This window comes from Neophocaena asiaeorientalis, unplaced genomic scaffold (assembly GCF_003031525.2).
Source record: "Neophocaena asiaeorientalis asiaeorientalis breed wild unplaced genomic scaffold, Neophocaena_asiaeorientalis_V1.1 scaffold118, whole genome shotgun sequence".
In the NCBI taxonomy this organism is placed as follows: Eukaryota; Metazoa; Chordata; class Mammalia; order Artiodactyla; family Phocoenidae; genus Neophocaena; species Neophocaena asiaeorientalis.
In genome coordinates, this window is record NW_020175528.1 from 2,508,065 (window position 1) to 2,530,938 (window position 22,874).

At 47.7% G+C, this 22,874-nt stretch overlaps 1 protein-coding gene across 1 annotated transcript in view; it reads left to right on the plus strand.

Moving 5' to 3' along the window:
- The first annotated feature begins 1,593 nt into the window (after positions 1-1,593).
- GRK7 (G protein-coupled receptor kinase 7) overlaps positions 1,594-22,874 on the plus strand; it is a 37,152-nt gene continuing 15,871 nt past the window's right edge. Inside the window, exons 1-2 of the mRNA XM_024769108.1 lie at positions 1,594-2,296; positions 3,649-4,086. Coding sequence (XP_024624876.1) covers positions 1,691-2,296; positions 3,649-4,086 — 1,044 coding nt within the window. The 5' untranslated portion in view covers positions 1,594-1,690. The remainder of the gene's footprint in view (positions 2,297-3,648; positions 4,087-22,874) is intronic.

A 22,874-nucleotide genomic window follows, 5' to 3' on the forward strand; every position in this document is an offset into this window, starting at 1 on the left:
CTCATAGCAGATATGGTCATCAGTGAAAAACGTTCTTTTTTCAGCGATAAGGTGAAGTAGTCATGTGATGACAATTCTACCATTTTCTCAAAGTTCTGCCCTGTTGCCGCTGTATTCATAAGAACCCCAGGAAAAGGCATTTCCTCCTTAGGAGAGAGTCTCAGACTGATTTTTCTCTAGTCAGAAATGTGGGCCTGGAATGACATATCAAGAACAAAAAAAGTCCCAACATTTCTAGCGTGGGTTGCAAAGCGGATGGCGTGGTTCCGAGCGGTGGTCCCTCGTGCAGATCCCCCACCTCTGCCATTGGGCTGAGGGTTTACAGCACAGCAGTGCAAAGCCAAAGGGCACCCACGAGTTCATTACATAATTCTTGGTAGCATGTGGCCAAGTGTGTATCTGCTCTGGGGGACGGTCAGCAGGCTCTGTCAGGCAGACCACGGCCGTCACGATGATGTTTTGACAGAGTGTGCTACAGGTTGTTTGTTTGGAAAAAGACTCACCAGGTATTTTTCCTCCCCCTTGTCCTTCCTCTCTCTCTCTTTTTTTTTTAGCCCTTTTAAACACTCTGGCATAATACTGAATGACTTTGTTTTTAAGCTGCCTTAGCCTTGCTTTGTGAAGAAAAAGCCTGAGTGTTCTTTCCCTGTAGGACACAAGTGTTATTTTTGGAGCAGAGATTCTTAGCCTGATCTCTGTCTAAACCAATTTCTGTTCTTTGTGAGGTCGTGGTCTGGGGCGGCTCTGAGTGATCTCTGTGGAGGGAAGCTTCCTGGCTTCATGAGGGAGCCTGGACCGAGGTGTCGAAGGGCCACGCCTGGAACTTCACGGCTCGGGGTCTCCACACACAGCTCCTTCGCCTTCAGATTCCCCTTTTAGGCTTGTCCCCTTGGAATAGTCTGGACCACATGATGTGAAGTGGTGTGATTTTCCTGCTGATGTCATTTCACGGGATGTTTTGGGTCAAGGTGACCCTCCCCTTTTTAACTGGGTACTGTAGGTCACAGACTCCTCAGAACTAAGAAAGCCATGGCTGGAGGCCCTCTGTAGGCTGTAGAGGGTGTCGCCGGCTATGGGAGAGCCACAGCCCACTCTGAGGGCCACGACCTGGGTTCCCAAGGACCTCTGGGAACATGTCTCGTGACTCACAGCTCAGAGCATCCCCTTCTGTAACCTGCTCTGGATCACGCTGCTAGACGCAACCTCTCCAGCTTCCCACAGCTCGTCTTCCTGACCTGTCATTCCTAGGAGTTTATTTAGCTTACACCTGCTGGGAAATACGTAAAATCAGACACAGTTGAAAACACTGCTGTCATCAACAAATAACACACGACCTTTCCTTTGGAAATTGGTAGCTGGGGATTCAGGGAGCAGGTGTAGATGAGAAAGGCCCCATGATGAACAGGTAGACCCTGCAGGTGTCACAGACTGCTTTCCCCTCGGTGGGTGACCTGTGAGGCGCCCTTCCCTGGCCGGCTATACATAGCCAGCAAAGCTTCTTACAAGAGAAACCTCTTTCCTCACCCTCCATCAGTCCCACTCGCAGACCCGAAGCTTCGCTGTAAATCCCGCAGAAGTCACTGCACCTTGGACCGGACAGCAGCCAGCTTGGCCCGGGCCTGACGGCGTCCCCGCCGCAGCCCTCCATCCTTCCTTTTCTGTGCCGAGGAAGCACGATTGGTGCTCCGCCATGGTCGACATGGGGGGCCTGGACAACCTGATCGCCAACTCGGCCTACCTGCAGGCGCGGAAGTCCTCGGATACCGACAGCAAGGAACTGCAGCGCCGACGCCGGACCCTGATGCTGCCCGGGCCGCAGAGCTGCGAGCGGCTCCGCCAGGCCCCGCCCAACGATTTCCACAGCCTGTGCGAGCAGCAGCCCATCGGCCGCCGCCTCTTCCGGGACTTCCTAGCCACGGTGCCCGCGTACCAGGAGGCCGTGGGCTTCTTGGAGGAGGTGCAGAGCTGGGAGCTGGCCGAAGAGGGTCCCGCCAAGGGCAGCACGCTGCAGGGGCTGGTGACCACTTGTGCGGCCTCCCCGGGGCACCCACACCCCTTCCTCAGCCCAGCTCTGGTCACCAAGTGCCAAGCAGCCACCACGGAGGAAGAGCGAACATCCCTGGTGGAGCTGGCCAAGGCTGAGGCCATGGCCTTCTTGCAGGACCAGCCCTTCCTAGAGTTCCTGGCCAGCCCCTTCTATGACAAGTTTCTGCAGTGGAAAGTCTTTGAGATGCAACCCGTGTCAGACAAGTACTTCGAAGAGTTCCGGGTGCTGGGGAAAGGTGGTTTTGGGGAGGTAAGTGTTTCAGAATAGTCAGGCTGGAAGATGAAATAGACAGCATAATAGAGTTTTATTTCACCTCTTTTTTTTTTTTTTTTTTTCCTTTTTAATCTCAAGGGAACTTAGAACTAATCTCAGTGCCACATGTGGAGAAAGAATTCCTAGCTTGCTCTCACGTCTTCTTTCCGGTCACCACGTGACATAAAATGAGAATGGCATAGGAAAAACTAACAAAATGTGGAACTGACCAAGAATCTTTATCGTGGGGTCTACAACAGGCAGGCACACACTGAAATGCCCCTCTGGTGAATGATAGCAACAAACAATGGGGGATCCCCCTTTCCCCTTAATTGTGGTAATGGAGGTAATTTGAGAAAAACTTCAGAGAGCTAAGAAAACACTCATCTTGAATTAAAGCCTGGAATTCCTTTTGCACCAATGCTGTGCTCATCTTTCTTTTTTTTAAGTTGAAAAAAATTCTTTAAGGTAAAAGTCACATTAGCCATTAACCATTTTAGAGTGTACAATTTAATAGCATTTGGTACATTACAATCTTGTATAACTATCATCTCTATCTAGTTCCAAGATATTTTCGTCACCCCTGTGCCCATTAACAATTACTACCCATTTCCCCCACTCCCCCAACCCACCCAGCCCCTGGCGACCACTGGGCTGCTTTCTGTCTCTATGGATTTGCCGATTCTGGTGTGTCATATCAATGGAGTCATACAGTATTTGAGCTTTTGTGGCTGGCTTCTTTCACTGTGCGTAAGGTTCAGAGGTTCATTCACATTGCAGCATGTATCAGTACTTCATTCCTTTTTAGGGCTGAATAACATTCCGTTGTATGGGAATACTACATTCAATTCATGTATCCATTCATCTATTGCTGGACAGTTGGGTTGTTTCCACCTTTTGGCTAGCGTGAATAGGGGTGCTGTGAACATTTATGTACAAGAATTTGTTTGAATACCTGCTTTCATTTCTCTTTCGTATATGTCTAGGAGTGGAATTGCTAGGTCTTAGGGCAATTCCATGTTCAACGTTTTGAGAAATCACCAAACTCTTCCAAGTTTTAAGTTCCCACCAGCAACACGTGAGGGTTTCAATTTCTCCACATCCTTGCCAGCACTTGTTATTTTTCCTTTTTTTTTTTTTTTTATTTTTTTTTTAATTATATCTCACATAGTGGGGGTGAAGTGATACCTCACTATCGTCCCAGCTCTATCTCAAAGCTTCTCTTTTCTCAGAAGCCTGCCATCTTTCCACCTTGGTGGCTTCCTGCTCCTCCACCCTCTGTATCCCCCTTCCCCTTCCTGTCTCCAGTACTGTCTACTTCTTCCTCTCCCGTTCTTTCTCTCCTTAAGGTATGTGCTGTCCAGGTGAAAAACACCGGCAAGATGTATGCCTGTAAGAAACTGGACAAGAAGCGGCTGAAGAAGAAAAATGGTGAGAAAATGGCTCTCTTGGAAAAGGAAATCTTGGAGAGGGTCAGCAGCCCTTTCGTTGTCTCTCTGGCCTATGCCTTTGAGAGCAAGTCCCATCTCTGCCTGGTTATGAGCCTGATGAATGGGGGAGACCTCAAGTTCCACATTTACAGTGTGGGCGAGCGGGGCCTGGACATGAGCAGGGTGGTCTTCTACTCGGCCCAGATGACCTGCGGCGTGTTGCACCTCCACTCCCTCAGCATCGTCTACCGGGACCTGAAGCCCGAGAATGTGCTTCTGGACGACCTTGGCAACTGCAGACTGTCCGACCTGGGGCTGGCTGTGGAGATCCAGGATGGCAAGCCCATCACCCAGAGGGTGAGTGGCTCTTCGTGGGCCCAAAGGTGGGGCATAGAGTCAGAGAGGAGGGGAGAGGGCCATTCTATTCCCAGGGCAAGCAGAACCTTGGACTTAATGCTTTTAATTTCCTTGTTCTTAAAGCCCTTATGCTGTCATCTTGCCTTAAGTGGAGTGGTATAAGAGGATTAGCTCTTTGGGGGCTACTTTACTTTCCTCTCACTGGAAGCAGAGGGGAGCCTTCTTTGTGAGTTGGAGATGATCTGTGCCTTCACCATGAGATGGTAAGAGCTGAAGCCCTAGCCAGGATCTAGGTATGTCCCACCAATAACCACCTCCCTGGTGCCATGTTCCTGAGTCAATAGAGCCTTGGTTTCCTTTTCCGGAAAATTTTAGGGGCTGGACCCTAAAATTTCAGGATTCTAGGAGGTAAAATTTAATAGAATAAAAAATAGAAGTAACCCCAGCATTTAGCACATTAAAGTAAATATCTCCTTTTCTGTTGAGTACGCACTGGGGGAATGTTTTACATTGATCAAAGGTGAAATTTTAAATGAAAATACATATACAAGACAACAAAGGCAATTGATGTTTATTTTGATCAATTTGGTTCCAGGTGATGGCAGAGAATTCTTTAAAAAAGGAATTATAATTAAGCAATTATGTTAAGTGAACAATACAAAAATCTCTCCGATTCTGACCGTTCTTTACCACTGAGTTTCTGTGCACAAAGGTGGGAGAATTCCCAGGAAGATAAGGGCCCAAGTCAGGTTCCTAAACATCCACTTAAAACTTTGTTTTTGCACAGTTCCCAGCTTACAAGTCAGAGAGGACAGTCAGGCAAGGAAGTGAGAAAAATCATGGCAAGTTTGGGAAACCACAGGTGAATTTATGTGGCTATAATGTAAGGAATGTTGACAAGATGTGTAGGGCTCAGATCATGCAAAGGCATTGGAATTCTTTCTTGTGAGGGACCAGAAGCCATTGAAGGGTTTTAAGAAAGGGAATGGTGTGATTAGATTTGCATTTTTTTTTAATTTTTTTTTTTTAGCGGTACGCGGGCCTCTCACTGTTGTGGCCTCTCCCGTTGCAGAGCACAGGCTCCGGACGTGCAGGCTCAGCGGCCATGGCTCACGGGCCCAGCCGCTCCGTGGCACGTGGGATCTTCCCGGACCGGGGCACGAACCCGTGTCCTCTGCATCGGCGGGCGGACTCTCAACCACTGCGCCACCAGGGAAGCCCTAGATTTGCATGTTTTTAAACACCAGTTTGGATTGTAGATGAGAGGCAGAGGAGCTAGTTAGGAGGCGTATGCGGTGGCTCAGGAAGAGATGATGAGGCCTGTATAAAACAGTAGGACTGAAGAAGTGGGAATAAAGCAGAGCTCTTGGAAAGAGACCTGATGGGACTTCAGGACCAGCTGAGTATGAGGGTAAGTGATGCGGAAGGTCTCTAGCTCCAGTGACTAGAAGGAGGAACAGAGTTATGGGAAAGCTGGTAAGTTTAATTGTGAGTGTAGTGTATATGAGGCTCCTATGTGACAGGCAGGTAGACATTTAGATAAAGATCTGGTGCTCTGATGAAAGGTCGGAGCTAGACATTAGGATTTGGAGTCATCATGACCTGGGAAGCAGCAGACACCACTGGGTTGTTTGGGAAACAGTGGAGGAAGAGGACCAGGGATGGTAGCTAAGGAACATCAACATGTAGGGGGTGTTGAAGCAAAGGGGCCTTGAAGAGGTTAAAGAAGTAGGACGAGAGTGACAGAGTCATGGGAGCTGTATCAGTTAAGGGTTGATTTCAGCAGCATATCATAGAAAACCCAAATAATAGTGGATTAAACAAAAGAGGGGGTTATTTTTCTTATGTAACAAGTAGTGTGGCAATAAGCATGGTTGGTATTAGTTCCGCAGCTCCAGGATAATGGGGTCAACATCTCTGTCATTTTGGCCTTTTTGACGTCTGCAAGATGGCTGCCCTAGCCCCAGACATCAGGTCCACGTTCCAGGCAGGAGAAAGGAGGAAAGGTCAGGAGTAAATAGGCATGCATGCACCAACCGAATATGTCTCCGAATATGAACTTCCTTGGAAGGCCCATCTGACAGCTTCCATTTAAATATCATTGGCTAGAACTATTATCTGGCTACCCTGCCTGTAGGGGAAGCTGATAAATGACTTTTTTTTTTTTGGAATGAGAAACACAGGATATGGAGCAGGTAACTGGCAGCCTTCTCCACAGGAGCCAAAGGAGAAGAGGATTTAAGGGAGGAGAGTGGTCAGCACTGTCGAGTGCTGCCAACAGGTCAGCAGGGGATTTGACAGTCAGGAAACCGCAGTGTCCTCAGGAAGAGTGATGTTCAAGGTCAGAACTCAGACTGTGGAGGTTGGATTGACCTGGGAGTAGAAAGTGAGACAAAGGAAGGAGGGAGACTGGTCACTACAGGAGGACACAGGGAGGAGGATGGAGTTTTAAGGAGGGGAGATTTAGATGCTGAGACAAGAATCAGGAGAGAAAGTACTGGTTCTGTAGGAAGGAGAGGCTGAATGAAGGTGGAGAAACCGAGGAAGAGGTGGGGATGGGATGGAGGACTTCCACATCACTGTCTTCTAAGTTGGGGTGGAAGAAGCGGGAAGATGGCGGGGAAGCAGAGTGTTCGCCTCCGTGGGACTTCACTATGAAAACAGAAACATTGTGGGACTTCCCTGGTGGCGCAGTGGTTAAGAGAATCCACCTGCCAGTGCAGGGGACATGGGTTTGAGCCTTGGTCCGGGAAGATCCCACACGCTGCGGAGCAACTAAACCCGTGTGCCACAACTACTGAGCCTGAGCTCTAGAACCCGCGAGCCACAACTACTGAGCCCGCGAGCCACAACTACTGAAGCCCACACGCCTAGAGCCTGTGCTCCGCAACAAGAGAAGCCACCGCAATGAGAAGCCCGCGCACCACAACAGAGAGTAGCCCCCGCTCGCTGCAACTAGAGAAAGCCGCACGCAGCAACGAAGACCCAACGCAACCAAAAATAAACAAATAAAATTAAAAAAAAAAAACGGAAACGTCATGAATCCATGTCTGTCTATGCATGGAAAAACCAAAGTGTATTTCTTCAGGATTTTGAATTCGCATTGTCACTTATGCAGAGGAGAGGTGTTCCTTCTGAGTGTCTCATAGGCATGTATCATGCTAATCGGTGGTACATCTCCACCTTGCTGAAGGTTGAGGAGACACAGAGCTCTGTCTCTTGTAAATCCTTTCTCAGTCTTCCTCCAGCTCTATTCATGGGCCAAGAGAATATTTAGGGACAGTTCCTTCAGTGGCTCCTGTGTCCAGCTGTCTGACTCTTTTGGAAACTGGAGGAAGCTTTCCGTGCCTCCTCAGTATTGTCCACTATAATGAACGCAGTTGGTGGAGAAGTTTACTCACTGGAGACCTCTACCCTTTTGCCTTTCCTGAGTCCCTCTTTGTCCCATGAGACCAAATTTCTGGGTTTAGACCACTTGCCCCAGTCCTCAGACCTGCCTCCAAATCCCACGGGACCCTCAGGAAGGGTGCAGGATGGGGAGGGGAAGAGTCAGAGAGAAAGTTTAGAAGCCATAAAAAGAAAGACAGGGTTTCCCAGGTGGCGCAGTGGTTGAGAGTCCGCCTGCCGGTGCAGGGGACACGGGTTCGTGCCCCGGTCCGGGAAGATCCCACATGCCGCGGAGCGGCTGGGCCTGTGAGCCATGGCCACTGAGCCTGCGCGTCCGGAGCCTGTGCTCCGCAACGGGAGAGGCCACGGCAGTGAGAGGCCTGTGTACCGCAAAAAAAAAAAAAAAGACAGAAAAATGGAAAGCATCCCTCTTTCACTGTTTACCCCTCCACATAGCTAAGTAGAGCCCCTCGGTTTCCTATTTACTGTAGGTCCCACACATGTAACTGGGCCCCCAAGTGGACTTTAAGGTCATTATACTCACAACATTTCACAGAAGAAATGAAAAGGAACATATTTACAGGGCTTCTGTAACCACTAACATTGTTTTGATGTCAAGATACTGTATAAAAAAGTACTGTGAACATTATGAAGAAGGTGTGAAGGAAAAATCACCCTGATTATGAAGGTTGATACCTGCCTGAACTCTGCAATCCTTCCAGAAAAGTTAAGGCATCGTGGCTTTGGAGACATGGCTAGCTGCTTCTCATTCAGCTACTCATTCAGTCTTTTGTAAGCCAGCATTGCTTTCTGCTACATATGAAAGAATGCCAGATTCTCAACAATTTCAGTGCCAAGGTCTCTGTGTAAATCTCCTGGCCTTTTCCTCCTGTCACAAGATGGCTTTTGCAGCTCCAAACATCAAGTCCACATTCCAGGATGGAAGAAAGGAAGAGAAGGGAGAATGTTAACAGACTCTGCTTACACCGCGTTGGCCAGGACCATGCCACATGTTCACCTCTAGCTGTAAGGGAGCCTGAAAAATAGTTTTTCATTGTCCAGCCTCTATTGCAGGGGATGATAAAGGAGATGGGGAGTGAGATCAAGTGTTGGATGAGCTGACAGCATCTGTCACCAGCCCCCAGGAAAAAAGTATTGAAAAAGATGAGGAAATCTTGTTCAGTTTTTAACTCACACAGGCATTAAAATTCGCAAATCATTGTTACAATGGTGTGGTAGGTAGAATTCTAAGATGACCTCCAATGACCCTTGCCCCTGTATAATTTTTTTCCCATTGACTTGTGGGCAAGACCTGTGAGCTATCACTCCCGTGATTGTATTACATTATAAGGCAAAATGGATTCTGAAGATGCATTTATGGTTACTAATCAGTTGATTCTGAGTTACTCAAAAGAGAAATTAACCAAGTGGGGCTGACCTAATCACGTGAGTCCTTTAAATATGGGTATAGAGGCCAGAGACAGCAGAACTCAGAAACTGAAAGCATGAGAGGGCTTCAACACACCATTGCTGGCTTTGAAGGTGGAGTGAACCACATGGCAAGGAATGTAGGTGGTCTCCAGAGCCGAGGGCTGCCTCTGAATGACAGCCAGAAACATAGCAGGGACCTCAGTCTTACAACCACAGGGAACTGAATTCGGCCACAACCACATGGACTTGGAAGAGCGTCCTGAGCTCCAGATGGCAGTGCAGCCCAGCAGAATCCTGACTTTGGCTTTGTGAGATCCTGACCGGAGAACCCCTCCGATGCTGTGCTCCAACCTACAGAACTGTGAGGTAATAAATGGGTGTTGTTTTAAGCTACTAAGTTTGTGGTAATTTGTTACACACCAATAGAAAACTCATTAATAAAGGAAGATAGCCAATGGAAAGATGAAAAATGGCATCAACGTTAATGGTGACGAGAGCAAGGTACTGGACACTGTTAGAGGGACGTTTTCTTTTCCAGCAGGGATCAGTACACCTACCGTCTACTACAGACATACCACAGAGATATTGTGGGTTTGATTCCAGACATTTTTTGGTTTCCCAGTGTATATAAAAGTTATGTCTACGAAGTATGCAGTAGAATTATGTCTAAAAAACTTTATACATACCTCAATTTTAAAATAATGCTATTGGCAAAATGGCACAAAGGACTTGCAGGGTTGCCATAAACCTTCAATTTGTAAAAAATTCAGTATCTGCGAAGTGCAGTAAAGCAAAGCACAATAAAACGAGGTATGCTTGTATAATAGAACTTGAAACTCTTAATTGAATTTGAAACTCTGGAAGTGATTCTTCCCAGTGGGTAACCCTTCCCTAGGTATGAGCTGAGCCTCCCTGGAGGGACACAGGCCCTGTCAGGCTATTTCAGGACACCAGGTGAAATACTTTGGACATTGCTTTATAGGCAGCAAGGAGCCATTGAAGGTTTATCAACAGGAAATGGCATGACCAGAGTGATTCTTATTTTTTTTTAATTTTATTGAAGTATATTTGATTTACAACGTTGTGTTAATTTCTGCTGTACAGCAAAGTGACTCAGTTTTATATATATATCCTTTTTCATATTCTTTTCCATTATGGTTTATCACAGGATACTGAGTATAGGTCCCTGTGCTATACAGTAGGACCTTGTTGTTTATCTATCCTATATATAATAGTTTGCCTCTGGTAATTCCAAACTCCCAATCCTTCCACCCCCTTTCCCCTTGGCAACCACAAGTCTGTTCTGTATGTCTGTGAGTCTGTTTCTGTTTCATAGATAAGTTCATTTGTGTCGTATTTTAGATTCCACATATAAGTGATATCATATGGTATTTGTCTTTATCTTTCTGACTTCACTTAATATGATAATCTCTAAGACCATCCATATTGCTGCAAATGGCATTATTTCATTCTTTTTTATGGCTGAGTAGTATTCCATTGTATATATGTACCACATCTTCTTTATCCATTCATCTGTCAATGGACATTTAGGTTGTTTCCATGTCTTGGCTATTGTAAATAGTGCTGCTATGAACATGGGGGTGCATGTATCTTTTTGAATTATAGTTTTGTCTGGGTATACAGAATGATTCTTTAAGGAGATGACTGAAACTATGATGAATTCAAGTAGAGGGAGCCTGGGGTTCAGGAGAAAGGGGGGCCGGTAAGGAGCTACTGTAATAACTCCCACATGAGGTAATGAGGGTTGAAGTAGGGCCCAGGGCTCTGAGCAGTCTTACATCCAGAGCTCAGCTGCCTGGCTTCACCTAGCCTCCATCAAGACCCACGTCTATACTCACTTCTCTTAAATCACGGCTGTCCCCAGTGGAGGGGGTGGGGTTGTGGAGAGAATGGAGCCACTTCTAGAAGGTGGTGCCTTTTGCCCCGTGGAGCCCCTGGCTGCTGGTAATTGGGCAGTGACTCAGGAAGGAAAGGCGAGGGTAGTTCTGCTCGAGTCTGAGAAAGACTGAGGCAGACACACGACAAGAGGCAGGAAGGCTTAAGAGCACTGGCCACGGGCTTCCCTGGTGGCGCAGTGGTTGAGAGTCTGCCTGCCGAGGCAGGGGACACGGGTTCGTGCCCCGGTCCGGGAAGATCCCACATGCCGCGGAGCGGCTGGGCCCGTGAGCCATGGCCTCTGAGCCTACGCGTCCGGAGCCTGTGCTCCACAGCGGGAGAGGCCACAACAGTAAGAGGCCCGCGTACCACACACACACAAAAAAGAGCACTGGCCTGGGAGGCAGAAACCCTGGCTTATGGCTGACTCACTGTGTCTGGCATCTCAGGCAGGCCCCAGAACATCCTTAATCTCTAAGATTTCATGAGTCTATGAGATAGTCTTTGAATTATTTGTAGGAAAAGACTCGCAAACGCCAAAGGTAAACACATGGCATACGTTTTACTATGGTTTACTGGGATATCAGTAAGGGTTCTTACCGGACAAAGGGAAGTTACTTAAGAAAATGAAATTAATGGTTTACATAACTAAGAAGCCCAGAGTGATCCAGGGTCTGAGCAGTATGAGCGGGAAACTCTCCTTCCGTGCCCCAGCTCTGCTCTCCTTGGCGTTGGCCTCACTCCTGCTCTCAGGGGCTCCTGAGTGGGGGCCACCGACAGCTCCACACATATCCTACCAACCGAGCAATCCTGTGGAAAGAGAACAGTTCTTTACGAACAGTTCCTTCAAATTCCCAGGGAAGACTCTCAATGGACTGCTCAAGTCACATGCCCAACCATAACCAAGTCCATTAGCCAGGCTAGATCTCTGCTGTGCTCAGGAACCAGGGAGACGTTCTGTTCTATATCTATATCAGGAACTGAGGGCAGAGGAAAGTGTTCTCCAATGGAAAGTAGGGATGGAGGGACTTCCCTGGTGGTCCGGTGGTTAAGGCTCCGCGCTTCCAATGCAGGGGGCGAGGGTTCGATCCCTGGTGGAGGAACTAAGATCCCACATGCTGCGTGGCGTGGCCAAAAGAGAAAGAAAGAAAAGAGGGGTGGAAGAGAATGATGAAATGGAATTCAGATAAGCAAAAACAGTGGGTACCCCTAATAACTGCTGTTATCTCAATGGTTTGAAAAGTTTGGAAGAGTCCTGACCTCTTAATCAAGGGATGATGGGATCTAGAGCCTTTCTATAAAGACTTACAAGATAGGGAGTATTATGGAGATGGAGAAATTGAGACTCAGAGAGGTTAAGTTACCCCCCCAAAGTCACATCTCTCATATGTGAGATGAACCCAGGTGTGCCAGATTCAAGAGCACTTACGGTTTTGACTCCACCTTGTCAAGTTCACACGGAGCAGAATGTGACCTCTGGTTTGTAATGCTATAAAAGGCCCTCCACTGAGTAAAACTCAGAATGAGTGCATGTGATGACATAGCATATCTTCCTCAGTCTGGTCTGATATGGATCTCAACCTCAAGCCTAGTCGGACCTCTAATGGAGTTAAGACTTTGGAAGAGGATTGGCCCAACCTTTACAGGGAATGATGTGACTAATATCTCAGTCAGCCTTCCCACACCCAGACACAATATCATTAAACGTGGTCCCAGCCACTGTCGATATTCACCTTTAATAAATGTGATAAGCACTCCTGCCTGTTCTCAGCTGACATCCAAGTGCACACAATAAAACTAACTCAGCATTTTTAGAACTGCCAGGTAAATATAACAGGAAAATCGGGCAATGGGACTCGTGCTGGGACTTTTCAAATTCAACCATCTATGTGGAGAACAGTGACCTTCAGATATTGTGGAACATGACTGAGTCCTTAAAACTTGCTGTATTGTCAGGAATTGGAATGAAGTTAGTGCAGTGACCCAAAAGCTTGTGATATGTTTGGTTACCATGTCCTGCCTCTAACCAACTACTCACATTCAGAGGGATAATGTCATAGAGTTTGGGCATAATATTTATTTTGAAGCTTCTGTCGTGCTGACTACAATGCTAGTGACACACTGAATAAGTGATTTTGTCTATTTTTAAAATTTATTTATTTTATTTTTATTTATTTTTGGCTGTGTTTGGTCTTCATTGCTGCACGCGGGCTTTCTCTAGTTGCGGCGAGCGGGGGCCACTCTTCGTTGCAGTGTGCGGGCTTCTCATTGCAGTGGCTTCTCTTGTTGCAGAGCACGGGCTCGAGGGCACCCGGGCTTCAGTAGTTGTGCTCGTGGGCTCAGTAGTTGTGGCTCGCGGGCTCTAGAGCACAGGCTCAGTAGTTGTGGCGCATGGGCTTAGTTGCTCTGCGGCATGTGGGATCTTCCCGGGCCAGGGCTCAAGCCTGTGTCCCCTGCATTGGCAGGTGGATTCTTAACCACTGTGCCACCAGGGAAGCCCTGAATAAGTGATTTTAAAAAGATCTCTGAGTGTGTTTCATCAGAAGTTAATACCTACATACATCACAACCATTATGACCCTGCTCCAAAAAATTTTCTCTTTGAGAATTTACTTCTGAGAACCACACAGGACAGGCATTCTGGCTACTTCATGGTCACATATCGGTCTCTACCAAAATCCTAAACACCGGGCTTCTCTGGTGGTGCAGTGGTTAAGAATCTGCCTGCTGATGCAGGGGACACGGGTTCGTGAAAGTGAGAGCAGATCAGAGGGGATTCGGGTGGATTGTGGTCATTTGTAATCCAGGTGAGAGATGATAGCAGCTCAGCCAATAGGAGGGGTGGTGGAGCCAGAGCACAGTGTTTGAACTGGGAAGAGATTCCAGAATGACTGGGCCTCAGTGATAGTTTGGACATGGGCTAAGGGAGAGAGGGCTGTCAAGGGTGATTTACTAGGTGAAGTCATGTCACAGGTACAGACTTGGCCCTGAGTACAACAGGATACCAGGCAAACAAATGCCTGCCTTCATGAAGCCGAGGACAGGGAAGACACTGATAAGTCAAAGGGCCCTGACAATACAGCAGTCAGACTGTCCAAGTTGAGTGCATAGGAAGGGCACCAGCCCGACATTGGGTCATGGGCTCAGGAAGGGCTTTCAGGAGGAAATGACAACTGAGTCGAGACTTAAAAGGCAAACAGAAGTGAGGCAGGTCATCATTAAAAGATCTAGAAACAATAAATGCTGGAGAGGGTGTGGAGAAAAGGGAACCCTCTTGCACTGTTGGTGGGAATGTAAATTGATACAGCCACTATGGAGAACAGTATGGAGGTTCCTTGAAAAACTAAAAATAGAACTACCATACGACCCAGCAATCCCACTACTGGTCATATACCCTGAGAAAACCATAATTCAGAAAGAGACATGTACCACAATGTTCATTGCAGCTCTATTTACAAGAGCCAGGACATGGAAGCAACCTAAGTGTCCATCGACAGATGAATGGATAAAGAAGATGTGGCACATATATACAGTGGAATATTACTCAGCCATAAAAAGAAACGAAACTGAGTTATTTGTAGTGAGGTAGATGGACCTAGAGTCTGTCATATAGAGTGAAGCAAGTCAGAAAGAGAAAGACAAATACCGTATGCTAACACATGTATATGGAATTTAAGGGGAAAAAAATGTCATGAAGAACCTAGGGGTAAGACAGGAATAAAGACACAGACCTACTAGAGAATGGACTTGAAGATTGGGGGTGGGGGAAGGGTAAGCTGTGACAAAGTGAGAGAGTGGCATGGACATATATACACTACGAAATGTAAAATAGATAGCTAGTGGGAAGCAGCCGCATAGCACAGGGAGATCAGCTCGGTGCTTTGTGACCACCTGGAGGGGTGGGATAGGGAGGGTGGGAGAGAGGGAGACGCAAGCGGGAAGAGATATGGGAGCATATGTATATGTATAACTGATTCACTTTGTTATAAAGCAGAAACTAGCACAACACTGTAAAGCAGTTATACTCCAATAAAGATGTTAAAACAAAAGAAGTGAGGCAGGTGAAGAGAAAGGAGAGTGGGCTTGGCACAGCGATCAGCATAGGGGGTGGTCCTCAACTGAGGGCGATTTTGGCCCCTAGAGCACTTGGACAATGTCTGGAGACCTTTTTGGTTGTCATGACTGGGGAGTTGCTACTGGCATCTACTGGGTAAAGGCGAGGGATGCTGCGAACGTCTTACAACGCACACCACAGCCCCTCCCCACAAATAATGATCCACCATGTCCATAGTGCTGCAGTGAAAACCCTGGCCAGAGGCCTGGGGCTCAGCCAAGGACAGTGTGACTCTGCAGCTGTCTAGAGTGTGGAGTCACAGGCTGTGAGGGAGACAACAGGTGCCACCAAGAGCGGAGCCTGTGTCAGGCCCTAGGAGGCTGGAGGAGTCAGACAAGGGCATTCAAACCCAGTGCCAAGGGTGCTGGGGAGCCACTGAAAGTTTCCAGGCAGGAAAGTGACAAAATCAGCCTTGGAAGGGCCAACAGGAAGAGGGAGTTGGGATGAGGGTAAGGAGGAGAGGAGTGCAATGTTCACAGCAGCAGTATTTACAATAGCCAAGACATGGAAACACCCATCAACAGACAGTTGGCTTAAGAAGATGGGGTATAATATATATGTCAAATGGAATATTACTCCTTCATAAAAAGGAATGGAATCCTGCCATATGCAGCAGCATGGATGAGCCTCGAGAATATTATGCTTAGTGAAATAAGTCAAAGACAAAGGCTGTATAATACCATTTATATCGAGAATGTAAAAGATAGTACAAGCGAATGTATATGCAAAACAGACTCACAGATACAGGAAACAAAGGGGAGAGGGAAGAGAATCTGGCACTCTGCACGGCTTGGTGCGTGGAGCATGGGTTGGCCCTCCGTCTTCCGTGGGAAGTGCCAGGCTGGCACGTTGTCTGTTGAGTTGTGGCAGTGAGGAGAGAAAGAGAGCCGTGAGGCTTGCAGGGTGCAGCAGGAGAGGGCTGTCACGCACGATGAAGGATAGGGAGGGTGGGAGAGAGGGAGACGCAAGCGGGAAGAGATATGGGAGCATATGTATATGTATAACTGATTCACTTTGTTATAAAGCAGAAACTAGCACAACACTGTAAAGCAGTTATACTCCAATAAAGATGTTAAAACAAAAGAAGTGAGGCAGGTGAAGAGAAAGGAGAGTGGGCTTGGCACAGCGATCAGCATAGGGGGTGGTCCTCAACTGAGGGCGATTTTGGCCCCTAGAGCACTTGGACAATGTCTGGAGACCTTTTTGGTTGTCATGACTGGGGAGTTGCTACTGGCATCTACTGGGTAAAGGCGAGGGATGCTGCGAACGTCTTACAACGCACACCACAGCCCCTCCCCACAAATAATGATCCACCATGTCCATAGTGCTGCAGTGAAAACCCTGGCCAGAGGCCTGGGGCTCAGCCAAGGACAGTGTGACTCTGCAGCTGTCTAGAGTGTGGAGTCACAGGCTGTGAGGGAGACAACAGGTGCCACCAAGAGCGGAGCCTGTGTCAGGCCCTAGGAGGCTGGAGGAGTCAGACAAGGGCATTCAAACCCAGTGCCAAGGGTGCTGGGGAGCCACTGAAAGTTTCCAGGCAGGAAAGTGACAAAATCAGCCTTGGAAGGGCCAACAGGAAGAGGGAGTTGGGATGAGGGTAAGGAGGAGAGGAGTGCAATGTTCACAGCAGCAGTATTTACAATAGCCAAGACATGGAAACACCCATCAACAGACAGTTGGCTTAAGAAGATGGGGTATAATATATATGTCAAATGGAATATTACTCCTTCATAAAAAGGAATGGAATCCTGCCATATGCAGCAGCATGGATGAGCCTCGAGAATATTATGCTTAGTGAAATAAGTCAAAGACAAAGGCTGTATAATACCATTTATATCGAGAATGTAAAAGATAGTACAAGCGAATGTATATGCAAAACAGACTCACAGATACAGGAAACAAAGGGGAGAGGGAAGAGAATCTGGCACTCTGCACGGCTTGGTGCGTGGAGCATGGGTTGGCCCTCCGTCTTCCGTGGGAAGTGCCAGGCTGGCACGTTGTCTGTTGAGTTGTGGCAGTGAGGAGAGAAAGAGAGCCGTGAGGCTTGCAGGGTGCAGCAGGAGAGGGCTGTCACGCACGATGATGCGATCCAGGGAACAAACCGTTGCCGCATCACCTAATTTGAGGTAAACACGTTGGAAGCTCAGAGCATCCTTTCAGATCAAGTGCAGCTGATGAAATACGGTCCACGGGATCAAAAAGATGGAAGGAGGGTGAGTCTGCCAATCTGGTTCTGCCACTTACTATGGCTGCTGTGTACAGATGCACAGGCTGACCACAAACCCAGGTGGAGAACCTCCTTCTGACGGGCCCAGACGTGCCACTTAGGCTTGCCATAGCCCTGCATGTGACCCCAGACAAGTCATGCCTCTTCTCTGAGCCTGATTAATACTGCTCCCCTCTTAGGCTTGATGAGAAGATTAAAGTAGATGAATGCCTAGCAGAGGTCAGCCACTTGGTAGGCACTCACAAAATGATTGCTATGATTATTTTACAAGAAGCCCAGCGCTAGACCCTCTGCCACGATCCCCACTGTTGCATTGTTTCTGCCTCACCTGAAAGGCACTGTAGCTGCTCAGAGGACCTTTGCTGCCATGCTCTGTTCTCTGAGGGACACTAGGAGCCAGCAGGACCCCAAGGCTGCAGCCGGGTGGGCAGTGGATGAAGGCGCAGCTCGCCTGGAAGCTGAGCCGAGCAGCCACATGCCATTGTCTCACTTCCTCACAGCCACGTGGAGCTTCGTCTGTGATTTTATTCTGAGTGTCTTAGAGTCACCATGGAAAATAGGCATCAGCCTGCTGCTGGACAGATTCGCAGAATGTGAAACCACCAAAGAACACACTCCAGTGGAAGAATCACAGCTATTGATCTCTGATGATGTACCAGGCCCGTCTTTCAATCTGATGGAGTCTTAGAGGCTTCTGGGTTTTTCTTTTCGCGTAGCTGCCCTGCCTGAGACAACCAGAGCCTGGCTTGGTGACCATCGTGGCTAACACCTATTGAGGGCCTGCTATGTGCCAGGCTTTGGAGAGGCAAGCCGTGTGTCTTATGGCTTTAATCTTCATCACAGTCCTATGAGGTAAGAGCTGTGAAGCTCAGAGAGGTTGAGTAACTGGCCTGGGGGTGACCAGCTAGTAATTGGTAGAGCTGAGATCTGCACCAGAGCAGACTGATGCCAGACTGTATAGCTGCAGAATTCGTTCTTGCAGGGATCCCTCTTTCGGATCCCCTCTTCCCAGGGGTGTCAGGGAGAGCAGGAAAGCCCCTCTGGTGAGGCTCCCCCTCCTGCCCCGGAAGCGGCTGGCAGAAAGCGACGGGGGCGGGAGGGCAAGGAGCAAAAGTTAGGTCCGCGCTCTGGAGGCTGCAGCCCGGGGCTGAGCACACGGGGCGGAGCCTTGGAGCAAAGTCCCCTGGGGTCCCGGGCCGCATTCCTCTGAGGTCTGCAAAGGCCACCGCTTAAAGGCGCAGAGGAGCAGCTGGGAACGAGAACAAAGCGGCCGGGCCCCCCTCGGAGGAAGGAAGGAGCGAGCCCCAGGAAGCAGCCGATAGCGCTAAGCTCAGCTTGTTTTTTTCCTCTGCTCGACAGTTCTCCTGCCACGGCAAACAAAAGATGTACATTCTGATTCCCTCTTCTGTTTGGATTGTGCTGTCGAGTGGATCTGGTGTGTGATGAACTGGGGGGAAGAGGCATCCGCGGGCGGTTTCTCGCTCCGCCGGCCAGTTTGCTGGGCCATCGGGAAACGCAGAAACAGCTTCCTTGACGGCGTCTTTCTCCCCGCGCGGCTCAGTAAATCCAGCCTGGCCTGGCCACACCAAGGGCACCGGGATACAGGCATTTCCTTTAATGATGGAATTTAAGGTTGCCAACTTTTCAGGTTCACTGGGACCTGGAAGTGACCTTGACCTTGAAGGACCTGCACATACACACGCAAGCATGCGCGGGGACACGCACACTCCTTAATGGACGTTTAAAACTAGTCGGATGAGAACTATGCCCTCTAAGCCCCCCACTGAAAGGCCACACCCTGTTCTCATCACTGCGGATGAGGTCACAGTTCGCTCCTGCCCAGAGCCACACTGGGCTACTCAGCGTGCAGACCCCGCCCCGCCTGGGCCCTGCCACTTAGCTCCCATGGGCCCCGGGGGGTGAGAGTGACAACAACTGCAGGGTCAGTGGAAGCCAGCATCCAACAGCAAGAGCAAGGAAGGGGGTGTCCGCACAGGTCCCCACAAGCTGGCTCTGATCCACCTTCCTCAAAGTCTGGACACCTGTAGGTGACAGGTGGCCCTGATGGGACTAAGCAACCCACATGTGGTGACAGTGGCAGATGGACTTCTTGCTGCCCACCGGGGGGAGGGATTTGGACCCCATCTGGCTTCCTGATGCTTGATGCCCTCAATGCTGGGCATACTTCGTTTTGCCTGACCAGGTGCTGACGGAGTGGACCCACCAAAGGGCACTCTAGAACCAAAGCAAAACAAAATGAAGCAAAAAAAAAAAAAAAAAAGTTAAACTCTACACAGAACCCACCACGGAGTTCCGTTGCTGCTGACGCTCGAGTGATCCCTACAGCCCTGGCAACGGCAGTTCTCGGTCTCACGATCCGAAGGAGATTGTTTTGATGCCACAGAGACTGACGTGCGGGGCCCTTTGTAACGGCAGGAGTTAAACTGAGCCACGAGAGGTCAGCGTGGTTAGACCTTGCCCCATGCTGCTTGGCCCGTCCTCTCCTCCCACCCCACTCTGAGGAGGCAGTTCACAGGCCGAAGACAAATGGCATAAAGGGCAGGCAATTAATTTTTTCAGCTGGAGGCTGCGATGGAATTTGGGTGCTTAGACTCTGGCGCGCGCTGCTAATTCCATTCCTCTCCTCTGTGAAATACCTCCACTCTTCAAGGAGGTGGTGCCCTTCAGAATTCCATCACTGACATTTTCTGTCTTTAGGGCCAAGAGGTAGAGTCCTGATAATCATTTGGAACGAATCTGAGGTTACCCTGCATGCCATGAGCGCTCTTTCCAAGATTCCAAGGGGCTATAGTGCCATAAAGACGGCCGGCGATTCTTCACTCGTTTCCTGGGGGTGGGACCAAGTTGGTCCCGGCGTGGCTCAGGGTCTGGTGCCCAGCGACCGGCAACCTCTGTGGTGTGGAGCAGGCCAGCCAGCTTGCCTGAGCAGTGATGCCGGCAAAGAACAGAGAACTTGTTGGGAAAAGAAGAGAAGCAGCTTAAGCAAGAACGGACCAAGATGAGGACTTAGTACCTGGCAGATGGGGAGAGGGAAGGGGGATACTCTAGAGGGAGAAAAGAAATCCTGAAGGGAACTTGGAAGGATAAGAAAAGGCTCCCTCGCCTGTTTCCACAGAGGCAGTGTTATGTAGTGGTTCACAGTGCAAGCCTGTGCGTGAATCTTGGGTGGGTGACCTTAGGCAAGATATGACCTCTCTGTGGTTTAGTTTTCTAATCTGCAAAATGGAGGATAAAATAGGCTCTATCTCATACGTTTATCGTGAAGATTAAACAAGAAGTTCACGTGAAGCGCTTGACAAAATATTTAGCATGTCATAAACACTCAATAAGTATTGCCCGTTATTATTTCCAATTTTTCTCCCGGTGTGTGTCTCACAATCCTTTGTTCACGACTGGCATATGCTGCCCACTCTTTACCCTACACCTTCTACTGAGCGACTGATGTTTATCCAGTGTCCCGATTAGCGATTTTAATCCTTGAAGTCACTCGCCTCTGAAATCTGCTTGCTGGAAACTTGCCACACACGGAGCAAGCTCACAGTAAATGTGGCCGAGTAGAACTTACCAATCACACCCGTCTGAAATGCAGTGGGATGTTGTGTATAGTCTTTCTTCATGCCTCTCCCACCCCAGCTCAAGAGACTGAGCCAGGGAGAAGCCTGACCCAGGAACATATAGCCCAACTCAGAGCTGTAGAGAATGCAATACTACATACAGGGAGACCCTCAGCCCCTTTCCCATCTCAGCTCCCACAGTGAGGGCAAACAGGCTGACACCTCTCAGGTGGGATATTGGAGGATCTCCCTTCTGGGGAAACTGAGCAGCCTAACCCAGAAGGTCTACAGATACAGGCAGGGTCCCCAGTGACATGGCCTGGCATAATCACCCTACAGTGAAGCCCATCAGTCGACCAGCTTCTTGTCAGCTTTTTGGTGTCGCACTCTTAAATACAAACAGAGAGTCAAAGATCACTTGTCATTTGAAAAAACCCTCCAAAATGAAAGACAATGCCAAAACAAACAGAAGAAAGAAATTGTAGGAAACAGGAACAATGCGGGGAGTAGAAAAGAACAATTTTTTTAACACCTACAATTAATATCTTTTGAGATTTAAGGGAAGATACTGCATCCATGAAACAAGGACAGATGTAAAACAAAGAACATTCAGAGAAGAACAAGGACATTTGGAAATTAAAAATATATAAATATGTTTTCAGAACAACGTGGATAAATCTCAAAAAACATTATGTTAAAAAAAAGTCAGACACAAAAGAATTTCTACCATACCATCTACATGAAATCCAAGAGCAAACAAAACTAATATATGGTGACAGAAATCAGAAAGTGGTTGCCTGGGAAGAGGGGAGGAGAATGAACCAGAAGGGGCACAAAGGAAATGAATGGAAATGTTCTTTATCTTGTTGTATTTACACGGGTGTAGTCAATTATCAAGATGTACTGAACCCAAACTATAAGCACATTATTCTGTGTTAATTATATGTTAATAAAAACATATTTGCAGAAATGAAAAGTTCAGTAGAAGTTTCTAGATCTAGCTATTTCCTGTAAGTTGATCTAGCTCTCAACTTACAGGAAATACAAAGAATAGAGGAACATGTTAAATAACACCACAGGAATGCAGTCAGCAAAATCTGACTGTGGGAAACTGCAGTTTAACCAGCTTTTTTTTCCAACAAAATCTTGCAGGGAGTGAGGAGAGAAAGAGGAAAAACGTATATAGTCCCGAAGATTTAAGAGACATATCAATCAATCACACTGTGTGAACCTTACTTGGACCTAAATTTAAACAAACTATTTAGGGGGCAAGTGTGTAGGACAATTGGGAAAGTATAAATGTGTCCAGATATTTGATAATATTCAAGAATTATTGTTATGTTTAAAGTGAGATAATGGTGTTTGCAGTGCTTTGTGTTTATTTGCTTGTTTTTTTAAGTGACCTTATCTTTTAGAGATTCATAATGAAATACTTACAAATGATATCTAAGTTAGTGGCAGGGGTGGGGGGCATTGGGCTTGAGTAGGGACACAGGAAACAAGATTGGTCATGTGTCGATAATTGTTGAAGCTGGGTATAGAGTACACTGGGTTTATTATTCTAGTGTCTTTTCTTTTGTGTATGTGTGAAATTTCCCATTAATAAAGTACTTTAAAAAAATAGAGGAGTTAGAAGAAAAATTGAGGAAGTCTCCCAGAAAAAAAAAAAAAAAGAAAGAAAACAGAAGACAAAGAGATAGAAAGTAGGAGCAAAAATAAGAAACACAAAGGGTAAGTTCAGGATTTAAAAAAAGGGGGGAGGGGAGAGAGAAGAAAGAAAATGAAAGGGAGAAAATGATCAAAGAAATAATTTCAGAAAATTTCCCAATACTGACAGCCACTAGTTTCTGGATTGAGAGGCCAGCCAGTAGCCAGCACCAGGGATGAAAAATACCTCACAGCAAAGCCTATCGCTGAGAAATTTCATGAAGTTGGTGTACTGGGCCACAGACCTCACACACCCTCTTACATTCTCTCTACGGCCTCCTTTTCTCTCTCTCTTGGGCAACACCCTGTTGGCACCACTTGTAGGCCAAGTTGTTCCTCCACTTTTAGAGCTGGGTAAAATATTATACTGTAGTAAGATGTGGGACCTGGTTTTCCAGGCAACTGCTAAGTGTCTGGATGACATATCTGGAAATAGAGACAAACTAGATTTG